General features: G+C 39.4%; 1 protein-coding gene across 2 annotated transcripts in view; it reads right to left on the bottom strand.

Moving 5' to 3' along the window:
• ASPG (asparaginase) overlaps positions 1-23,636 on the bottom strand; it is a 141,281-nt gene that overhangs the window by 91,499 nt on the left and 26,146 nt on the right. For both annotated transcript variants that reach the window (XM_007473475.3, XM_007473476.3), the window contains 4 exons: positions 20,352-20,463; positions 14,082-14,207; positions 13,587-13,670; positions 10,706-10,832 (listed from right to left, as the gene is read on the bottom strand). In XM_007473475.3, coding sequence (XP_007473537.2) covers positions 10,706-10,832; positions 13,587-13,670; positions 14,082-14,207; positions 20,352-20,463 — 449 coding nt within the window. The remainder of the gene's footprint in view (positions 1-10,705; positions 10,833-13,586; positions 13,671-14,081; positions 14,208-20,351; positions 20,464-23,636) is intronic.

Raw genomic sequence — 23,636 nt, forward strand, 5'->3', positions numbered from 1 at the left:
TCTGTTGCCCAGACTCTTGAAAGGGTAGCAGTTTAGGAAGGCTCCATCCCTTCCAGTAAGGAAGTAATCAATCAATCAATCAATATTCATTGTAAATTCAGGCACCAGCTCCCAACCTGCCCCAAGCTAAGAAGGGGGAAAGAAAGAGGAAGGGAGGCTGGGAGGGTATACAAGATCCTTTTAGAAAATTCAAACCAAACTCACAAGTCCTAGAAACCATTCATAACCAACCAATACAACCTGGTTCCAGTGACCTTTCCAGTCCGTTCCCATAGTCTACAAACTCTCTGCGCCCCAACTTCATCCTGCCCTCTCCAGCTGCCATACATGTTTGCAGGCTGCCCTCCACTGAAATCCTCCACCTCTTCTGAGGCCAGGTTCATGGACCACCTCTTCTGAGAATCCCAGCCTGATCTCCCCAGCTGAGAATGATTTCTCCTTCTTCAAACTTTCCTAAAGCACTTCAATCTTTCTCCTACACTATTTGTGAATAAGCCTCCTTTCATTTTTTAGATTATAAACTCCTTGAGAGAAGATCTGATTTCATTTCATTTAAATCTTTACCTTAAGTCTTAGTATCAGTTCTAAGATAGAAGAGCAGCAAGGGGTTAAGGGACTTGCCCAGGGTCACACAGCTAGAAAAGTGTCTGAGGCAACATTTGAACCCAGATCCTTGAATCTCCAAGCCTGGTTCTCTATTCACTGTGCTACCTTACTGTTCCCAATTTTATTTTTGTATCCATATGTAAAACATGAAGGGATTTGGTACTTACTAATTGCTAGAATCCCAAATAATACTCAGGAGTAATTCTGCAGCTACAGAACAATTTCTATCAGGGTGTGCTATCCAGTGGCTACACTTTTTTTGAGTGGGTAAGAAAAAAGCCACAATTTGTTTTATTCCACAGACATTTGTTTGAACATAATTCTTTGGAGGACTGGAGAACAATAAGATTCTGAAGAATTACCTCCATGAAAATAAAGATATTTAACCAATTTTTTACAAAGTTAAACCAAATAAAACAGAATCTGTTAATACAAAACAAGAGACATAAAAACCCTAAATAACGTTTACCTGTAACGTTAGAAGGTTACATGTACTTTCAAATTTTCTTAGACTTCCATAAAAACAAAACTTTTTTGGCATTTTGGAAGCATATATCCACATGCACCAGAAGGATAGAGTTCTAACATCTGTCTGCATGTGGGCACATTCCCATGCACACACAAAGAAAAATGGCACTGAGGTAAGGATGGGCATCTTCTTTGTTAATGTTCAGTCCTGTTTGAATTACTCATGACCCCATTCGGGGTTTTCTTGGCAAAGATATTGAAATGTTTTGCCATTATCTTCTCCAATTCATTTTTTAGATGAAGAAACTGAGGCAAATAAGGTTAAGTGACTTGTTAAGTCACACAACTAGTATCTGAGGTCAAATTTGAATTCAAGTCTTCCTGATTCCTGCCTAGGCATTCTATCCATTGCATCACCTAGCAGTCCTACCTTCTGCTCAACTATAACTAGATATATAGCTACATTTCTCACAATCCAAGAAAGCACAAAGGTAGAATGTGAATTCTGGACACAATTCTTAGAACTACTGTGTGACCTTAGACAAATACCTTCCCTTCCTTGGGCCTCAATATAGTTAATCTGTACAACAAGGTGACAATACTACATAGTAGTAATATTCCTTCAATTTCTTATGGCTTTTGTGATTCTCAGCCCTCTTCCAGGTAGCTAGGTGGTACAGTGGATAAAGCACTAGTCCTGGAGCCAATGAATTCAAATCCAGCGTCACATATTTACTAGATATATGACCCTGACCAAGTCATTTGACCTATCTCAATTGTATAATGGGGATGTTAATAGCACCGACCTCCCAGGATTGTTGTAAGGATCAACTGAGTTAACTGTAAAGTGCTTAGCAAGATGCCTGGCACAGAGAAGCTGTTTCATAAATGTTTCTTCTTTTCTCTTTCCTTCCCTAATCAATTAATCAATAAGCACTTAACTACTTATTGGGTGCTGAGGGCAGTTAGGTGGTCAAGTGGATAGAGTGGCAGAGCTGCAATATGTTATCTTACTAAGTTCAAATAAAGCATTAGACATTTCCTAACTATGTGACCCTGGTCAAGTCATTTAACCCTATTTGCCTCACTTTCCTCATCTGTAAAATGAGCTGGAGAAGGAAATGGCAAGTATCTTTGTCAAGAAAACCTCCAAAAGGGTCATGAAGAGCACAATAGCACAACAAAAGCTGAGTAGAGGATGATAAGAGAGGGCAGAGACCTGAGGCCACCAACCCCAAAAAACTATATAGATGTGAAAGGTGCTATAAGGGGAGAAATGACAAGTTTTGGCAACTGATGAGATCTGTGGAATGAAAGAGAGTTCAGGATTTTACTAAGGGGAATAGCAAATCTCCAATAAGAAATAAGCAGGTTGGAAAGAGAAATAGGTTTGGGGAAGTGAAGATGTGTCCTGTCTGTGCCATATTGGCTTTGAGATGCCAACAGGAGATCCACTTATAAATGTCCAAAAGGGAGCTGAGAGTACCACTACTGAGTTTGTACCCCAAAGAGATAATAAAAAAGATTGTACAGAAATATTTATAGCCGCACTCTTTGTGATGGCAAAAAAAGTGGAAAATGAGGGGATGTCTATCAACTAGGGAATGGCTGAACAAATTATGGTATATGATGCTGATGGAATACTATTGTGCAATAAGGAATGATGAACTCACTGATTTCTATATAACTGAAACTCCATGAACTGATGCAAAGTGAAATGAGCAGAACCAGGAAAACGTTGTATACAGAAAGTGAAACATTGTGGAATGATAAATGTAATTGGCTTTGCTACTAATAGCAATACAATGATCCAAGACAATCCTGAGGGACTTATGAGAAAGAATGGTATCCACATCAAGAGAAGAATTGTGGGAATAGAAATGCAGAAGAAAAACATGTAATCTAACACTTGTTTATTTGGGTATATGATTTGGGGTTTTGGTTTTAAAAGATTACTCTATGACAAAAATGAATAATATGGAAATAGGTATCAAGAAATAAGACTTGTATAACCTAGTAGAATTGCTCATTGGCCCTGGGGGTGGGGGGGTGGGGGGGAGAACATGAATCATGTAACCATGGAAAAATATTCTTAAAAAATCTTTTTTAATTTTTTAAAGGCACCTAAGAACTAGGTAAAGTTCAGGACTGAGACTAAGGCTAGACAGAGAGATCCAAAAGTCATCATGTACTCTTTGAACCAGACACAGGGACCTTCTGGCTGCTCCATGAAAAAAAACCAAGACATTTCTCCCCTCCAGGCATTCTCCCTGCAGTCCCCCATTACTGGAATGCTTTCCCTCCTCTGCTCTGCCTCTAGACCTTGCTCGTTCCAAAACAGCTAGGCATAGACTCTAAGCCAATCCAGTATTAGAATCACAAGCAGTCCCGCCTCAGACACACTTCAATCCACCCAAATGATGCCCATGAATGAAATATGCTACAAATCATTCAATTAATTACCCAAGTTTGTAATTTGGTAGAACCGTGCCCATTCATTCATTCTTTGATGAAACCATAATGTTGGTCCTATTTTTTCATGTTATATCAATCCCAATATCTGAGGATTCAAGGTCTCTGTACCAAATTGGAGGGTTTCAAGTGACCTTGACTTTGTATGAATTACATGCTTCATATTAAAGCCAACATACTCTGAAGTGATGATCTTATTTTTATACTAACAGAGGAGGAGGCTTGGAGAAATTAAATGACTTGCCTGAGGCCAAACAGATAGTAAGAAAAGTTTGGACCAAAAGCCAGATCTGATTCTGAAGCAAAAATTCTTGATGTTTAACTTTTTTTAAAGTTTGGGGAGCCTTTCCAATAAGATCAGGAGTAAAACAAGGATGCCCATTATCACCTCTATTATTTAACATCGTATTAGAAACACTAGCAGTAGCAATTAGAGAAGAAAAAGAAATTGAAGGTATTAAAATTGGCAATGAGGAGACCAAGCTTTGCACTCTTTGCAGATGACATGATGGTCTACTTAAGGAATCCTAGAGAATCAACCAAAAAGTTACTCGAAATAATCAACAACTTTAGCAAAGTTGCAGGATACAAAATAAACCCGCATAAGTCATCAGCATTTCTATATATCTCTAACCCATTTCAGCAGCAAGAATTAGAAAGCAAAATACTATTCAAAATCACCCTAGACAATATAAAATACTTAGGAATCTATCTGCTGAGACAAACACAGGAACTATATGAACACAACTACAAAACGCTTTCCACACAGCTAAAACTAGATCTAAACAATTGGAAAAACATTGATTGCTCATGGGTGGGACAAGCTAACATAATAAAAATGACAGTCCTACCCAAACTAATTTACTTATTTAGTGCCATACCCATTGAACTACCAAAAAACTTCTTTACTGAATTAGAAAAAAACATAACGAAGTTCATTTGGAAGAACAAAAGATCAAGGATATCCAAGAAATCATGAAAAAAAAATGCAAAGGAAGGAGGACTTGCAGTCCCAGATCTCAAACTATACTATAAAGCAGTGGTTATCAAAACAATTTGGTACTGGCTAAGAGACAGAAAGGAGGATCAGTGGAATAGACTTGGCGTAAATGATCTCAGCAAGACAGTTTATGACAAACCCAAAATCCACTATTTGATAAAAACTGCTGGGAAAATTGGAAGACAGTGTGGGAGAGATTAGATATGGATCAACACCTCACACCCTACACCAAGATAAATTCAGAAGGGTGAATGACTTGAACATAAAGAAGGAAACTATAAGTAAATTATGTGAACACAGAATAGTATACATGTCAGACCTTTGGGAAGGGAAAGATTTTAAAACCAAGCAAGACATAGAAAGAGTCACAAAATGTAAAATAAATAATTTTGATTACATCAAATTAAGAAGGTTTTGTACAAACAAAACCAATATAACTAAAGTCAGAAGGGTAGCAACAAATTGGGAAACAATCTTCATAAAAACCTCTGACAAAGGTCTAATTACTCAAATTTACAAAGAGCTAAATCAATTGTGCAAAAAATCAAGCCATTCTCCAATTGATAAATGGGTAAGGGACATGAATAGGCAATTTTCAGTCAAAGAAATCAAAACTATTAATAAGCACATGAAAAAGTGTTCTACATCTGTTATAATCAGAGAGATGCAAATCAAAACAACTCTGAGGTATCACCTCACACCTAGCAGATTGGCTAACATAACAGCTATGGAAAGTAATGAATGCTGGAGGGGATGTGGCAAAGTGGGGACATTAATTCATTGCTGGTGGAGTTGTGAATTGATCCAAGTATTCTGGAGGGCAATTTGGAACTATGCCCAAAGGGTGATAAAAGACTGTCTGCCCTTTGATCCAGCCATAGCACTGCTGGGTTTGTACCCCAAAGAGATAATAAGGAAAAAGACTTGTACAAGAATATTCATAGCTGCACTCTTTGTGGTGGCCAAAAATTTGAAAATGATGGGATGTCCTTCAATTGGGGAATGGCTGAACAAATTGTGGTATATGTTGGTGATGGAATACTATTGTGCTCAAAGGAATAATAAAGTGGAGGAATTCAATGGAGATTGGAACAACCTCCAGGAAGTGATGCAGAGCGAAAGGAGCAGAACCAGGAAAACATTGTACACAGAGACTGATACATTGTGGTACAATCAAAGGTGATGGACTTCTCCATTAGTGGCAATGCAATGTCCCTGAACAATCTGCAGGGATCTAAAAAACACTATCCATAAGCAGAAGATAAACTGTGGGAGTAAAAACACCGATGAAAAGCAACTGCTTGACTACAAGGGTGGAGGGGATATGACTGAGGAGAGACTCTAAATGAACACTCTGATGCAAATACCAACAACATGGAAATGGGTTTGAATCAAGAACACATGTGATACCCAGTGGAATCGTGCATGGGCTATGGGAGAGGTGGTTGGAGGTGGGGGAGGGAAGAAAAGAAAATGATCTTTGTTTCCAATGAATACTGTTTGGAAATGACCAAATAAAAATTTAAAGAGAAAAAAAAAGTTTGGGGGAAGATTGAATTGCTTGCCAACTCTGGGAGTGGGGAGGAAGGGAGACAATTTGGATCATGTAACTTCAGAAAACTTATGTAGAAATTTATTACATGTAATTTAGTAAAAAATTTTTATTTAATTTTTAAAAATAAAAATAAAAAAATTTTTAGGGAAAATATGTGAACAGAATTAAGAATTAAGAATGCCTCCTAAAAGATTCTGGGTTCCTAGAAAGTTAAGAGAGACAATGTGATATAGAAGTTAGAGAGCTATCCTCAAACCCAGGAAGATCTGGGTTCAATTTCCACCTCTGTTCAAATCTGGCCTCAAATACTTCCTAGATGGGTGACCCTGGACAAGTCACTTAACCCTCATTGCCTGGCCCTTACTGCTCTTCTGCCTTGGAACATAGTATTAATTCTAAGATGGAAGTTAAGGGTTTTTTTTTTAAAAAATAAATAAATAAAATGTTCTTGGAGAATACATGTGAACACAAAGGAGTTAGACCATCAAGCCATCCTTCAAGGATGTTTGACTTGCTGTACCAAAGGGGCTGGTCTTTTATCTTCTGATCTTGCACTTGGACTCAAACACCAAGAGAAGAAAGTGAGATAGGAAGGGGCAGAAGGGGTCACTGCTAGCTTCCATTATCAAATTTCTAATCAATCATGTTATGCCCTGGGCTTTAGCCTTATAACCATTCATCTTGCCCTTAATCTCATGATATCATGTACTCTGCTCTGTTGTTTGTTCTATATTCCCGAAAACCTATCAAAGGGGAACGGTCCTTCTGCTCTGGGTCTTTGGCATAAATGGAGGCTAAACTCTGACCCATTTATTTCCAGGTAGCATGCACCTACTAATAAATGTTATCTTGCATGAAGATATGCCTCGATTTACCTGTTTGTTAAATTTCAATTGAAATATTATAAACATGGCCAATTTAGAAATGTTAAACAAAATGAATAACATAGATAATGCTAATTTGTGGTTTTCTAAGTCAATAAGCAGCAATCCACTTCTATTTGAGACTGACACCACTGCTAGGCATTCATCTAATATCAAACTATTTTTAAAATGTCAGTTTTGACCACAGTAATCTAGTATTTGATGAACCCAAAGGTCCAAGCTTTTAGTTTAAGAACTCACTATTTAACAAAAACTGCTGGGAAAAAAATGTAGCAGAAAGTAGCTATAGAACAATATTTCACAATGTTTACCAAGGTAAGGTCAAGATATATACAAGACTTGGACATAAAGGGTGACACCATAAGCATAATCAGGGAGGATTGAATAGTTTACCTGTCAGATCAATAGATCGGGAAGAATTTAGGACCAAACAAAAGATAGACAAAATCATAGGAAATAAAATGGATAATCAAAAAGATTTTGCACAAACAAAACCAATGCAACCAAGATTAGAAGGGAAGCAGAAAACTGTGATCTCCTTTCTGAAATACATAGAGAACTGAGTCAATTTTATAAGAATACAATTCATTCCCTGATTGATAAATGGTCAAAGGATTTGAACAGGCAGTTTTCAGAGGGGAAAAAAAAATCACAGCTATATAGTCATATAAAAAATTATCTAAATCAGAACTAATTAGAGGAATGCAAATTAAATCAGCTCTGAGGAACCATCTAGCAAATTGGCTAATAAAAGAGAAATGATAAATAAATGTTGGAGGGGATATGGGAAAATTGGGGCACTAATGCACTGTTGGTACATGAACATCTAGTCCACCCATTCTGGAGAGCAATCTGGATCTATGCCAAAAGGTCTATAAAATTTTGATCCAACAGTACCACTACTAGATCTGTATCACAAGAAGATTTTTTTCTTAAAAGAGAAAGAAAAGGACCTATTTGTACAAAAATATTTATAGCTGCTCTTTATGGGGTGACAAACAACTAAAAATTGAGGGAATGCCTATGAATTGGGGAAAGGCTGAACAAGTTGTGATATATGATTGTAATGGACTACTATTGTGCTGTAAGAAATGATGAGCAGGATTATTTCAGAAAAACTTGGAAAGACCTACATGAACTGATGCAAATTGGAGTAGAAGTGGGAGAATATTGACACAATAACAGCAATTTCTATAATGATCAACTATGAATGGCTTTGCTATTCTCAGCAATGCAATGATCCAAGACAATCCCAAAGGACTCAAGATGAAAAATGCTATCCAACTCCAGATAAAGAATTGATAGAATCTGAATGCAAAACAAAATATACTATTTCTCACTTTGCTTTCTTCATGGGTTTTTTTGTTTTGTATTATATGAATGTTCTTCCACAACATGACCAATATGGAAATGTTTTGTATCATCACACATGTACAACTAGACCAAATTGCACACTGTCTCAGAGAGAAGAAAGAAAAGGGAGGGAGAGAACTGGGAACTCTAAATTTTAGAAAACAAGTGTTAAAATATGTTATTACATGTATTTTGAAAAAAATTAAATACAGTTATCTCTTCCACATCATGGGAGTTAGAGGAGTGGCAACCCCATGATCTGGAAAATCCATAAAAGGAAATCTATAAAAGAGAAGTAGGAATTATTTTCTTTTTCTTTTATGGAATGTACCTTATTGTAAATTTGGGGTTAAATATGCATTTCCAAGTTTCTAAACTTTTTCTGTGTCATCTGCTGGCCTTCATATATTGTCTACGGCTTCCTTGAAACTCCCCAAAATTTCCCATTTAATTTCTTATGCAGGCTCATGATATCTTGAAACCACAATGGGGAAAGTCACGATGTGAAATGGACAACGGTATTATATATGTATTTACTTACCTTCAAATTCCCTATACCAATGAAATCTCTTGCTAGTCCCTCTCTTAAGATGATAGCCACTTGCCAGTCCTCCCTTGGGTCACTGTTAGCAATGATAACCTCAGCTAGAAGGACCAAAGGCTTGACTCATTGAGGTAACATCTTTCCCAGGTGGGGAAACTGATTCTCAAACATCTTGCCTTGTGTCAGAAGGAATTAATGGTGGAGCTAGAACATCAATTATCTAAGCTAAGTGTTTCCCAGTGGTTCAAATGTTCTATTACTGAAGTTCTTCAAGCAAAAGCTGGCTATTCACTGGAATATATTCCTTCTCACCTACAGACTGGAAAGGAGAAAAGGAAACTAGCATTTATTAAACAATCTATTATGTATTAGGCACTGTGCTAAGCACTTTATAAATGCTATCTCCTCATGGGAGGCAGATGCTATTATTATCCCCATTTTGTAATTGAGGAAATTGAGGCAAACAGAAACTAAAGTATCTTTCCCAGGATCATACAGCTAGTAAATGTCTCAGGTCACATTTGAACTTAGGTCTTCCTGACCCTAGTCCCAGGGCTCTATGCACCTAGCTGCCAAGATTAGACGGAATGACTCAAGGATCCTTCTTCCAACTCTAATATATATATTTTTTTTACTTTGCCCCAGAATGCATAAAGAGGAGTAATAATGGGGCAGTTAGGAGATTGGGGATATGAGGATTGAGGAATGGGTTTTCAGTGTTATATGGTAAAATTTCTTAATAATATGCCACATTTAGGTCCTGGAGTTTCATTCTGTTTTATTTTCTTGCTATCTTCTGTCTTAGTATCATTTCTAAAACAGAAGAATAGCAAGGGCTAGGCAATGGGGGTTAAGTGACTTGCCCAGGGTCAAACAGCAAGGGATTGTCTGAAAGCCACTGTGTCCCAGGTCTTTAAGTTTAAAGTGCTTTCTTCCAAATAGTCCTATAAGGCAGGTAGTGCCTTTATAATTGGGAAACTAAGACTTGGGCAAAGTAATTAGTGCAGGCTCACTTGGCTACTAAGAGTTGGAACTGAGATTCAAACAAGATTAACACTAGATCTGATGATCTTTTCATCATACCACTCTTAGAGTGACTCCTAACCATCCTATCTGGACAGAAGTGCAATGAGCTGCCTCAGTTGGTAGTAAGTTTTCTTCTTACTAGAGATCAGGTGACCATGTTAGGACAAAGCAATGGGAATTTCTGACCAAATTTCCTCCCAAGATAGATTCTGAAATTCACCGATTCATTCTAGGTAAGGCTATGAGGCTCCACACAAAAACATAAACTGCTCACAAGTCAACTATGAATCTGAATCCAGGTTCTGATACAATAATTTCAAGGAGGGAATAAGTGCTCCCTCCAAGGCTTAGTCTGCTTATGAGACAAAGTTGGGTGATAAAGGCAGCATAGAATGGGGAAAGGGACATTGAACAAGAAGCTAGAAAACCAGGGTCAGTTAGATGGTTCAGTGGATAGAGTGCCCAGAGATGGGGGGGTCCTGTGTTCAAATTTAGCCTTTAATGCTTCCTAGCTATGTGACCTTGGGCAAGTCACTTCTAGTCCTTACCACTCTTCTGCCTTGGAACCAGTAATTTCACTTCTTTGGACTGTTTCCTAGGGGGAATGGATTGCATGACCTCTACCTAAGGTAACTTCCAGTTCTTAATCCTACAGTCTTATAAAAAGACCCAGGCACTTCCTCCCCTCCTCCAAAGGAACCTGGGATGAATGGGGAAGCTGGGTGACTTCTCATCAGTCCTTGGGCAAAGGCGTCATGGCCTCACCCACACTTTCCCTCTATATGTTACTTTCTCACCTATGATATCAACCCCAACGGTGGCAAGTGGAGACAAGTTGGGAGAGCAGAAGGCTGAAAACCGCCGAGAATCAACCTTCGTTACCCGGTTCCCCCGGTACAGCTGGTTCTGAAAGAAGAGGCAGACCTGCAAAAGAAACAGGAGCTCAGTGCAGAGTCAGCAAGCATGTGGGGAAGAGGGAAAAGGGGAACCCACGAAGCCCAAGCCCTTGATGATTCCCCCAGATCAGTCTCCTCCTCTGGCAGAAAGAACAGAGGGAATGGAAACAGGGAGAGACAGACTTCTTTCCTAAAGAGGGACCATGACCCAATCTTGAGAACAGGCTGCCCTTAGGAGATCGATTGCCAGATCAAATGCATTCTACCGTGAAATCTCAGCGTTAGCCTGATACTCAGAAGAAGAAGAAAAACTATTTATAAGAGAAGCAAAGTATGACCAAGACAGATGGTCCCTTGATGCCCACTAATTGAGGAATGGTTGAACCAGTTGTGATATGGTTATGACAGAATACTACTATGCTTTAATAAATGAGGAACCAGAGGATTTCAGAAAAACCTGGAGAAGACTTAAATGAACTGATGCAAAAAGAAATGAGCAGAACCAGGAGAACTTTGTACACAGAAACAGCAATATCATATGACAATCAACTGTGAATGATTTGGCTATTCTCAGCAATACAATGATACAAAACAATTCCAGAGGACTTAATGACAAAAAATGCCATTTAACTCAAGAAAAAAACTGGAGTCATTTAGTCTGAATGCAGACTAAGCATACTATTGTTATTTTATTTTGTTTGTTTTTTTTTCTGTCCGCATTTTCTTTTGCAAGATGGGTACTACAGAACTGTTTTGCATGACTCAATATGTATAGTCGGTATCAAATTGCTTCCCCTTTCAAGAAAGGAGATGGAGAGGAGAGAATATGGAAGTCAAAATTTTAAAAAACAAGTGTTAAAAATTTTTGTTTTATGTAATTTTAAAAATTAAATATTAAAAGAGCCCAGGGTTCTAAGCGAAAAAACACTATCCACAAGCAGAGAACAAACTGTGGAGTAAAAGCACCAAAGAAAGGCAACTGCTTGACAACAGGGGCCGAGGGGATATGATCAGGGATATAGACTCTAAATGAACATCCTAGTGCAAATACCAACAACATGGAAACGGGTTCAGATCAAGGACACATATAAAACCCAGTGGAATTGCGCATTGGCTTTGGGAGGGGGAGGGAGGAAAAGAAAATTATTTTTGTATCCAATGAATAATGTTTGAAATTGACCAAATAAAAATAATGTTTAAAAGTAAAAGTAAAAATAAAATAAAATAAAAAATAAAAAAGACTAGGGGCAACTAGCTGGCTCAGGGGATAGAGAGCCAGGCCTAGAGACAGGAAGTTCTGGGTTTATATCTGGCCTCAGACATTTCCCAGTTGTGTGACTCTGTGACCCACTTAACCCCACTTACTTAACCCTTGCTGCTCTTCTGCCTTGGAACCAATATTCAGTATTGATTCCAAGATGGAAGGTTTAAAAAATAAAAGAAAGAAAGACAGCCCCTAAGCAGAATTATCCTTGGTTTTAGAAGAAAGGACTTTGAAACCAATTTGCCCAACCACTTTATTTTATAATAGAGTCTTCAGAGTAGAAGCTAGCTGTCCAACCCTCTTTATTTTCAGAGGAGGAAACAGAGGCCTGGAGAGATTAAGTAACTAATCCAGGGCTACATATATATTAAGTAACAGGTCTGGGAATTGAACACAGTCCCTCCATTTCCAAATCCCCTTCTCTCTACTGCCCCAGACTGCCCTATTCTGAGATCAAGGCTTTCTTTGAATTCATTCTTGATATTCTGTGAAGTGCTTTATTTAAAGAAATCAAGAAAGAGTGAAGTTCTGGAAGTTCTGGAAGAAGGAACCAACTGAGAAGATCACTTGTTGTCCACTACAATGGTCTGTTTGCCTAAAGCAACATGGCATAGTAGAAAAAATTACTGCTTTGTCATTTCCTACCTAGGTGATGTTGAACAAATCATTTCCCTCCCTGAACTTCAGTTTTTCCATCTATAAAACTAAAGATATTGAGGGATCTCAGAGTCATCAAGTATCTTAATAGAAAACTTTGCAAGAGAAATTTTATTTTTTAAACCCAAGTCTTCTGACTTCAAATCAAACCTAAAGTTCATCCCATGATTCTTCTCTATATTTAAAGTACCAAAGAGAAATGTCAGTTATTATTATTTTTATTAATAATAATAATAGCCAAGATTTATATAGTTTTAAAAGTTGCAAAACACTTTACATGTCATCTCATTTGATCTTCACATCATCCCCATGATATATGTGATATTATCCCTATTTTACAGATAATGAAGTTGAGGCTGACGTAGATTAAGTGACTTGCTCAAAGTCACAATGCTGGCAAATGTCTGACTCAGGAATTTAACATGGGTCCCTCTGATTCCAAATTCAATACCTCTTATCTACATCATCTTCTAGTTGCTGGTGGTATTTATTCTGACAGAGGGCAGCTAGATGGTTCAGTAGATTGAGAGCCAGGTCTAGAGATAAGAGGTTTAGGGTTCAAGTCTGGCCTCAGATACTTTCTGAGTGTGTGTGTGTGACCATGGATAAGTCACTTAACCTCAATTGTCTAGCTCTCACTGCTCTTCTGCCTTGGAAACCAATACATAGTATTGATCCTAAGACAGAAGGTAAGGGTATGTATGTATGTATGTGTATATACACATATGTATTTATTTATTTAGACATGTGTTCCTATATGTAGTTGATTCCTCAGTGACTCAGTTGGGACCAGGCAGGGTATGACTCCTTTCATCAGTGCAAGCAAATTCCCAGCATAGACAAGCGAAAAGAAGTCCATACCTCTGGAATCACATACTGTCCAGCCATAAGCAGACTTCCAAGCAGGTTTTCTTGGCCATCATTCCAAAGAGTGTGGATGGGGACCTAGGTAAGAGATGGAGATGGAGGCAGAGAATGGTACTTCTTTTTTTTTATAAACCCTTACCTTCCATCTTGGAGTCAATACTGTGTATTGGCTCCAAGGCAGAAGCATGCCCCCAATGGTGCCTCTTCTTTTCTTTATCTGTACAATTGGGACTGCCCCATTCCCACCTCAGTTCTCATTCTCTGTGGTTGTTCTCAATCACTACCACCCTCAGGCACTCCCCATGGTCACTGTAGAAAGGTTGGACAAGACGGTCTTTGAGTGTCTCTGTGGGCTGCTGGAGGCATTGGGATGAGGCAATCATCGAGGGCAATGGTGGCAAATATATATTGTACCAGGCAAGTGTGGCTAAGGCAGCCCTTTCCTGCCCTTGCTCCCCTCTGTCCTGAGCAGACTCGGGGGATGCTTACCTGAGCACCCGTGAGGATGACAGTTTTCTGAAGGTTCCCTAGAATGAAGGAGAGCATGGAGGAGGCAAAGGCCATGGTGTCTGTGCCGTGGATGACTACAAAGCCAAAATATTGCTCATAATTCCTCTGGTGGGGAAGAGGGGAAAAGATAACCTCAGTCAGTCAAGAAAACATGGTAAAGCCAGACCTTCTACAAATCACCTCATAGCTTTGACCTCCATAATCACTGTTCCCTCCACCATGATTGTTCTCGATAGTCACCATCTTGAGGTTGCTTGGTTACCATGGTTGTTATCTCCTGTGGTCAGTCCTCAGAATCACTGGTTCCTCAGTCATTCCCAGAATAGCAGAGCCCCAAACTACCTCCAACCACTACCCCTGCTTCCATCTTAGTTCCTAAAGCCATTATGTAGGGCAGCAACCTCTGTGGAGATGAGACCTGACAGCTTCTTTTACAGGTGATGCAGCCTTTACTTACTAGACCACCAGACACTAAAGATTCAGAAAAAACAGTTGCCACCAGCAAAGTCCTTGTCTTTGTATCAAAAATAGAAGCAGCTAGGTGGCTCAGTGGACGGATAGCCAGACCTGGAGACAGGAGGTCCTGGGTTCAGACACTTCCTAGCTGCCCAAGGCAAATCACTTGACCCCAACTGGCTCACCCTTACCACTGTTCTGCCTTGGAACCTGTATGTGATATTGATTCTAAGACACAAAGGCATAGATTTTTTTTTAAAAAAAAGAGATAGACAAGAACAGGGAAATGGGTTCGAGTCAAGAACACACGTGATAACCAGTGGAATCGTGCATCGGCTATGGAAGAGGGAAAGGTGGTGGGAAGGGGGGCGGGGAGGAAAAGAAAATGATCTTTGTTTCCAGTGAATAATGTTTGGAAATGACCAAATAAAATAATGTTAAAAAAAAAGAGATAGACATGGTTTTACCAGTGGAACGACACAAAAGATTCATCATCATATGCTTTGCTGCTGCACCCTGGTAACCATGGGTCTTTCCATTTGACTTGCAAAACTTTAACTTCCTCTATATGTTGTCATTCCTCATTAGAACATAAACTCCTCAAGAACAGGGACTATCTTGCTTTTCTATTTGTCATCCAGCACTTTAGCCCACTGTATTGGTATGTTATATGGTATTTTAGAAATTTTTCTTTATTCATTCATAGGCAGACTAATAAATCATTAGATCTGGAAGAACCTTCCAAACATACAACATAGAATGTCAAATGGATAAATGGATCTTAGAACATAGAATTAGAATGTTAGCCCTGGAAATGACCTTAGAACGTAGAACATGTCATAGCTGGAAGTGCGACCCTAGAATATAGAAAACAGAATACTAAAGCTGGAAGGGAACCTAAAAACAGGCTCATGCCTCTCCCTCATTTTACAGAAAACTGAGATATAGGGAAATTAAGAAAATCACCCATAACAATTCTGAGGGACTTATGAGAAAGAATGCTATCCACATCCAGAGAAAGAACTGTGGGAGCAGAAACACAGAAGAAAAACAGCTGCTTGATCACATGGCTTGATGGGGATGCAGACTCTAAATGATCATCGTAGTGCAAACATCAATAATATGGAAATAGGTCTTGATCAATGACACATGTAAAACCCAGTGGAATTGCTCACTGGTTATGGGACGGGGCTGGGAGAAGAGAAGGAAAAGATCATGAATCATGTAACCATGGAAAAATATCCTTAATTAATTAAGTAAATGAACTTTAAAGTTTTTTTAAAAGAAAAAAGAACATCACCCATAATCTCAAGGAGATGCCTTTCCCATCTTTCCCATGTTCCCCACGTTCTCCCCCAGTTTTACTATGCTAAGAATCCAAATAAGAGCCTCAGAGACTAGGTGTCGTAAGAAACTGACTCTTTCCTAGGAAAAGAGAAAGTCTTTCTAGTCTTGTTTGACTTAAAGCAAGGAGACGCAGTTGACAAAAGGGATGCCAGTCAGGATCCAAAGGGATCATGGGACACTAAACAGAATAAAAATTCTTGCCCTTAAATACAAAAACAAATAAAGGGAAAAAAAAACTTCACAAGTATAATATGGAGCATGCATGGATAGAAAGTAATTATTCTGGAAAAGATTGAAGGATTTTATTGGCCTGTAAGCTCAAAATTCAGCCAAAAAGGCTAATGTGCTCTTGGCCTGCATTGGGAGCAGCAGAGCTTTTAAGAACAGGGAAGTAGGAGTCCCTTTGTACTCTGAATCCTAAATATATTCTGTTCAGTTCTGGGCAGCGTGGTTTAAGAAAGCCTTGCTAAGCTGGAGAGTGCCCAGAGGAGGGCAATCAGAAGTCCAATCCAGGGGTTTGAGTTCACGTCAAATCAGAGTCCGTTAAAGAAATTGAGGATGTTTAGCTTGGAAAAGAGAAGGTTCAGAAAGGCACAGAATAGCTTCAAGTATCTAAAGCATTGTCGGGTTGAAAAGAAACTAGACTTGTTCCTTCTGACCCCAGAAGTCCTGACCTGTAGTATTGGGTAGAAATGAGAAAGGGACAGATTTACATTCTATATCCAGAAAAGCTTCCCAACAAAAAGTGGAACAGAGGTGGTGGGATCCTCCTCCTTGGAAGTTTTGAATCATACTTTATTTTTTTCCCAATTACATGCAAAAACAATCTCTAACAAGCAGTTTTTGAAATTTTGAGGTCCAAATTTCCTTCCTCCTTTTCCCATCCCCCTCCCTAAGACAACAAGCAATTGGACACAGATTAAACATGTGTGATCATGCAAAACACATTTCCATATTACTCATGTTCCTTGGAGATTTTGATGCAGATGTGGAATGACCACCTATCAGGTAAGTTATGGAATGGGGAGAATCCTTCCATGTACGAGTTGGTCTAGATGGCCATTGAAATAGCTTCCTACACTCACATTCTGGGATTCTGGGGGAGAAATAGAGGAGGTGGCAGGTCAGGGGGCTAGAACAGCAGAGAAAAGGGGTGACATCCCAGAGTAGGGCATTAATCCTCTATGAATGAACATGACAGGGCTGGGAGAGCTTGGCCGGTACAGATCAGCCCGAGAGCTCTGTTCTGGCTGCTGAAGCCTCCCTGTTTAACACTATTTCCTAGAAATCTGTTTCCTCATAGAGCTTTGCTGCTGGCAGCCCCTAAGGTGTAACCAACCAGTAGCACAGCAGTCAGTGTTTGGCAAAGATGTCAATGGCAGAAGCCCAGTGGGTAGGTAGCAAGAGGAGGGCAAGGGGCGCCCTCTTGTGACAGAATGCTCACATTGAATGAAGATGAAAGCCAGCAGTTCTTCCCTTATAAAAATGTGGAGCTTCCAGAATCTTAACAGTTGGAAGGAGCCTCAAAGCTCATCTGATCCAACTCATAATTAGAAAAGAATCCGTTCTGCCACACCACTGACCAATGGTCAGCCAACTTCCATTTTTAACTCCAGGAACCTCCCAAGGCAGCCCATTAACTCTGGGCCAACTCATGATGAGGACATTTTTCCTGCCATCAAGTCAAAAACTGTCTCCCTGTTTACCTTCGTTCTGTTACTCCTTGTTTTGTTCTCTGAAACCAAGAAGCACCTAGTCATAGTCTATATAGCTTCTAAACTTTTTCTGCATCCCCTACAGGTCTTCCTGTGTGGTTTGTAGCTTCCACAAAATGCCCCCCAAATTCCTACTGAATGGCTTATGCTGACCTGTGATAAACAGAAATCATGATGGGGAAAGCTGTTTTTTAGTTGTCTTCAAGTATAGGTATCCCTTCCACAACTAAAATTGTCCTCGAGTCCCTACTTCTCTTCACCCAGTGAAACATCCTCATTTACTTCAACCAATCCTTCCTTCCATGGCAAGATCTCCTATTCTCTCCATCCTGGACTTGGGTTTATAGGATTTCCAGCTGAAACAGTCTACAAAGATTATCTAGTCCAATCACAGAAGATCAGAACTGAATGAACCCTCAGACGTCATCTGGTCCAACACTTATTTTACAGATGTGGAAACTGAGTCCCAGAGAGGGACTCAGGCAGGTAGTAAAAACAGAAGAATCAGAATTTCAACTGAAGTCCTTCATCTCAGCATCCACTGCTCTTTCCTATACATTCATGCCCAAAATAAAAACTCCTTCCTCCACCAAGGGATATAGATGACCTCAATTCTACTCAGTGACATGGGCATAGGTTCAATGCAAATAACTATCACAGAATGAAACAACCTCCAACAGTAACTTCTTCAATACAGATGAACAAAAAAACATCTGTGGAATGTGATGGACCTTACAAAGGGTTTTGTATACACCATCTCATTTAATCCTCACAGGTTTCTGAATGTGGGAATGAAGAGATTATTATCCCCATTTTGCAGATGAAGAAACCACGGAAGAGAATTAAGGTCACACAGCTAATTGGCGATTAAATCAAGATTTGAACTCCAATCTCCTATCAAATCCTAAATTCTTTCCACTATACCCACAGATTAGCTAGAACATAGCTGTAATGCAAGTTTCAAAGCCAGGATTGCTGATTAGTCTCTTTTCCCTGCTACTACTATTGATTCCTGCTCTATTTAAATCCTAAAACTGGCAACCCAGGTCACAAATATGTGTCCTTGATCACATAAGGACAACTGGATGACCAGGGATAGCCCATGTCCTATTGATGAGAAATGTGTCTCTTTCTCCTAGTATTAATCAGTCTCATTTCTATCAGTCTCACCATGTGACCCTTGATAAGTCATTTCTTCTCTATGTTTCAGTTTACTCATCTCTGAAGTAATTCCTATTTTGTCACCCTCTCAGGACTCTCTGAGGCATTATGTAAAAAGTGGTCAATGTTTATATATGATGAATGGATGAATACTGACAGAGAAAGAAGTCTCTAATGAACCATTCCAGGGATCTGTCCTTGGTTCTATGCCATACAGTATTTTTATCAACAACTTGGATGAAGTCACAAAAGATATGTTAATTGGGTATACTGTAAACCTCAAAATTCCTTAGACTTATAAATGTTGGAAATTTCACCATTGGGATATTTCATACTTGGAAAATTTCTTACTGATAGTCTATTGGAATGGGAACCCCATTGGCATGGGAGGTTCCTTCTCTTCCCTTCTTCAGATTACTTTAGGACAGAAACCTTTTGCTGAACAATGGAAAGGACTTTGACCTATGCTTAAGCATAGAACAGGAATTTCTTTGAATCATGATTGATTTTAGAATTGATACAATGGAGATACTTGGAATAAATCTCCACCCTATTCAGTCCTAACAGGATTGAGTAAGGGCTGCAGCCTAGATCAAAGATTTAATCATTTGAAAATATGACCTTCAACAGACATGTGCAAAAGCCAGAAACCTCTGGGCGGTCCTGGGTTAAGCTAGAGCCTCCATTGGCACAGGGAAATTGATGAACAGTGATTGGTAGATGGGAGAACTGAGAGGAGGAACTTGGATGGTTTCCTTAAAGATAGGAGGGTCTGGAGACTGGGGGGGTTGAGGAGTTTGTGGAAGTAGTGGCGGTGGACTCGGAGAAGCTTGCGCTGAAGGAAGCTGAAGGTGGGGGCCTCTGAGACTGTTTCTCCATTTTGGTCACTCAGTGATAGGGACTGATCTCTTTTCTTTGCCCCAGCTATCTAAGGGCTTGGGCCTTTTGGCCCAGCCTAAACAGAAGGGGTATTTAAGCCCTATTCCCTTCTCTCCCTTTTCCTCTCTCTCTATCTCTAATTCCTTTCTTGCTCCTATTGTAATTAAACTCCAAAAAAGGCTGACGGCTGGCTTGAGTTTTTCATTTAGGAATTACATAGCTATATTCCTTGGCGACCTTAAATTAATATATATCAGTCTTTTAAAGTGATTCCCTTGTCACAATACTTGGGTTCAAGAAACCAACTGTGCAATCCAAAACAACACTGCTGCTGCATGTGACAAAGATGTGGGGATTTTCATGGATTTAATGAGTCAACAAGATAATGTGGAAGGGAGAAGAAAGTGATTCGAGTGTTCCTATAAGAATGGATGTATAGTGTCCAAAATGAGAGCAGAGAAAGTCCACAGATAGAGGGGGGCAGAAAAGATGGTGCAAGTGAAAGGAACAACTTTGTGTCATCATACCAACCAGAGGATTTATATCTCTTTCCTTTTACAGGTGAAGAAACTGAGGGCCAATGAGAAGAGGGAGAGAGAGATGACTTGCTTAAACTGTAAAAATCAGAGTTGGGATTTGAGTTTATCATCTTGATTCCAAATCCAGGAGTTTTTCCACTGTGCCATGTTACCTCAATGTCCTGGGCAATTCTAATCCACTCATTAATTGTCATGTCACTGGAGTCAAAAAGTGGGTCATATTCCAGGATGGTATATATAATCCGTTGGTTTTGGTTCGTGAGTCTATAGGAAGGAAAGTAAATGGGTTAAATAAAAGTCAACTCTTGCAGATCCTTCTGGGATCCATTTCACCTCCCTCTTTTGCTTTGATTTTCTCCCCCATATCCATGGAATTAGTACTTGTACTCTACTTATTACCATTGACCTATAGATTAACCTGCATATGTTCCTTTTTTTCATTTTTATTTGTCTTTTGCCTTTTATATCATCATTACTTGCAAATCCCACCACCACTATATCCCCTTTCTCTCTCCCTCCTAGTAACAAAGATAAACAAAACCAACTGATACAGTGACCACATCTGGCAAACACAATGACTTGTGTTTGATCTCTGGAAACTCCTTCTCTTTCCCTCTGCTGGTTTGTTACTGCATCTATAAGGGGATTAGGCTAGGTGGTCTCAACAATCTCTCAAGAGTTCTACTATTTAATCTACAAGTATTTGACCTCCAAAAGGAAGTTGGGGAAAGCTAAGGATTTGTAATCCAGGAGTTCTGGGACTAGGTTCTCTCAGAGTTTCCATACAATAATGGGCAATCCCCTTCCCCCCTCTTCAGGCTCAGTTCCTTATCTCTTAAATGAGCAGATTAGCCCAGGTCATTTTTAGGGGGTAAGTCTCATCCACCTTGAAATCTATGATCCTTTGTTTTAGAGCTGGCAATAAACTTAAGAGGTCATAGTGCAGTGGGGAAAACAGCTAGATGGCACAGTGGATACACATATAGAGCCACAAACCTGGAATCAGAAAGACCCAGGTTCAAATCCTGCTTCAGACATTAGCCGTGTCACCCTGGAAAAGTTATTTAACCTCTGTCTGCCTCTAGTTGGTTTTTTTTTCCATCTATAAAGTAGAGATGATAGTAGAACTAACTTTCCAAAGTTTTTATAAGGATAAAGTGAGATAATATTTATAAAGTCCTTTGCAAAGTTTAAATTGTTATATTTTAATGATAGCCATTTCAGCCCTACTCTGGATGAAAACCTATGATTTATCATTTGTTTATTCGAGTATATGATATGGGGTTTTGTTTTTTAAAAACTACTCTATTATAAAAATGAATAATATGGAAATAGGTTGAGTGATAATATATGTATAACCCATTGGAATTGCTTATCAGCTCCAAGAGGGGGGAAGGGAGAAGGAAATCAGGAATCATGGAACTTTAGAAAACTTATGTGTAAATTTGTTATTGGAATAAATTAAAGATATATATTTTTTTAATTTTAAAAAACGACCTGCTCCAGACTCAACTCCCATTTCTGACAATAGCTATGTGAATCTGGACAAGTCACTTCATTTGTTTAGGACTCAAGTGTTCTCCTCTGTAAAAAATGGGATGAGAGGTAGTGGATTGAGAACCAAGTCTAGAGGCTGGAGGTCCTGGATTTGAATCTGGTCTCAGACACTTCCTAGCTGAGTATCTTAACCCCCATTACTAGCCCTTATCACTTGGAGCCAACACACAATATTGATTCTAAGATGGAAGGTAAGGTCTTTAAAAATGGAGTGAGAGAGAGAGTTGGAATGGATGGTCTGAGATCTCCTCCAGCTCTGGATCACAGATCTAGTCCATTTCTATCATTTTACAGATAAGAAAACAGAAGTCCACAGAAGTTAAAAGGTTTGTCCAAGGTTATGGAGTTAGTGGCAGAACCAGGATTTGAACCTGGATTTAGGCTCTTTTAACTTGGGACAACATTTCTGATAAAAGCAACAGCCAATAAGGGATAGGGCCTTCTAGAAGGGACTTGGAAAGAGAGATGGGAAGAAAGACAGGGAGCTCTGCCTTTGGCTATCACTTATCAGAGTCACCTTCCCAATAACCTTCTTCTGCTAAGGGAGGAGGGAAGGTAAACAATTAGCCAGGAGATTATTACTAGGGGAGGATATCTTGGCAAAATGTTCTCTCCTCCTCATGGGAAACTAGCACGGGCCAGATCAGATACAATCCTCAGAGTTCAGAAACAGCCATATATTTTCAGGAAGGTCAGAAGAAACTTCTGTGGCCAGGTGGCTTTGAAGAAAGGAGTAAAAGAAAAGTTATATACGAAAAAACATTAAAAGGAAATTTTTACGGCTGAGTTTGGTTTGCTTTGGGTTTTTTTTTTAAACAGTTGTTGGAGTCAAAATGGTAGAGCTGGAAGGGGAGAAAGGGGTCAGGGGACCAATAATGATTTAAAAAAGTACAGGGACAAGAGAGCATGGACAATCATAAAATCACAAAATTTTAAGAGTTGAAAGGAATCTCAGCAGTCATATATTGCAACCCACATCCCCAAAAGGAATCCCACCATACACACAAGTCCAGCCTCTTTTGGAAATCTTTTAATAAGTGGGGGAACTCATCACCTCCCAAGGTAGCTCATTCCATTTAAGAGAACTAAAAATGGTCCAGGCTTTCTTTCTTTCCTTTTTTTTTTCTAATATAAAGGCCAAACAGAACAAGCCTAATTACTCTTCTCCCTTTAACCTCCCACAGGAGGATCTCTCCTCAATCCCCTAAGCCTCTCTGCTGAGGTTTTCATATTAAGATCATTTATGTTCTCTTCCTCCTCTTCATCTCATAACTTCTTAACATCTTGTGCGCACACGGGCGTACACACACACACACACACACACACACACACACACACACACACACACACACCATGTCTTCCTTTATTCTAGTCTCTAATGATTTGAAGATCCCAAATTTGGTCTTTCTCTTCACCAAGGCCAACCCTCTACATTCACCTTTGATCCCATCCCCTCCCATTATCTCCAGAGAATCATCCCCCACTGAACTTCTCTCTTCCTCTTATCTTCAATCTCTCCCTGTCTATCAGTTCCTTCTCTGCTGCCCCCAAACACATTTGAGTCTCCTGATCCTTAAAAACACTAACCAGATCCTACCATCTCATCAACTATCTTCATGTATCTCTCCTTCCTTTCTCAGTCAAATTCCTTGAAAATATGATCTACATTTGGTGGCTACACATCAGCTCCTCTCACTTTTTCTTAACCCTTAAGTCTGGCTTCTAAATCTCGTCACTCAAATGAAACTCCTCTCTCCTAATTAACAATTTTCTCTTAAATATCAAATCTGAGACTCAGCTTCCAGTAGCCAATTCCCATCCCAATCCCAGAATCTGGAGGCCATCAAAGGAGATCCAATGCCTACTTCCTTCTCCTTTCC

Source organism: Monodelphis domestica, chromosome 1 (genome assembly GCF_027887165.1).
Source record: "Monodelphis domestica isolate mMonDom1 chromosome 1, mMonDom1.pri, whole genome shotgun sequence".
NCBI lineage: Eukaryota > Metazoa > Chordata > Mammalia > Didelphimorphia > Didelphidae > Monodelphis > Monodelphis domestica.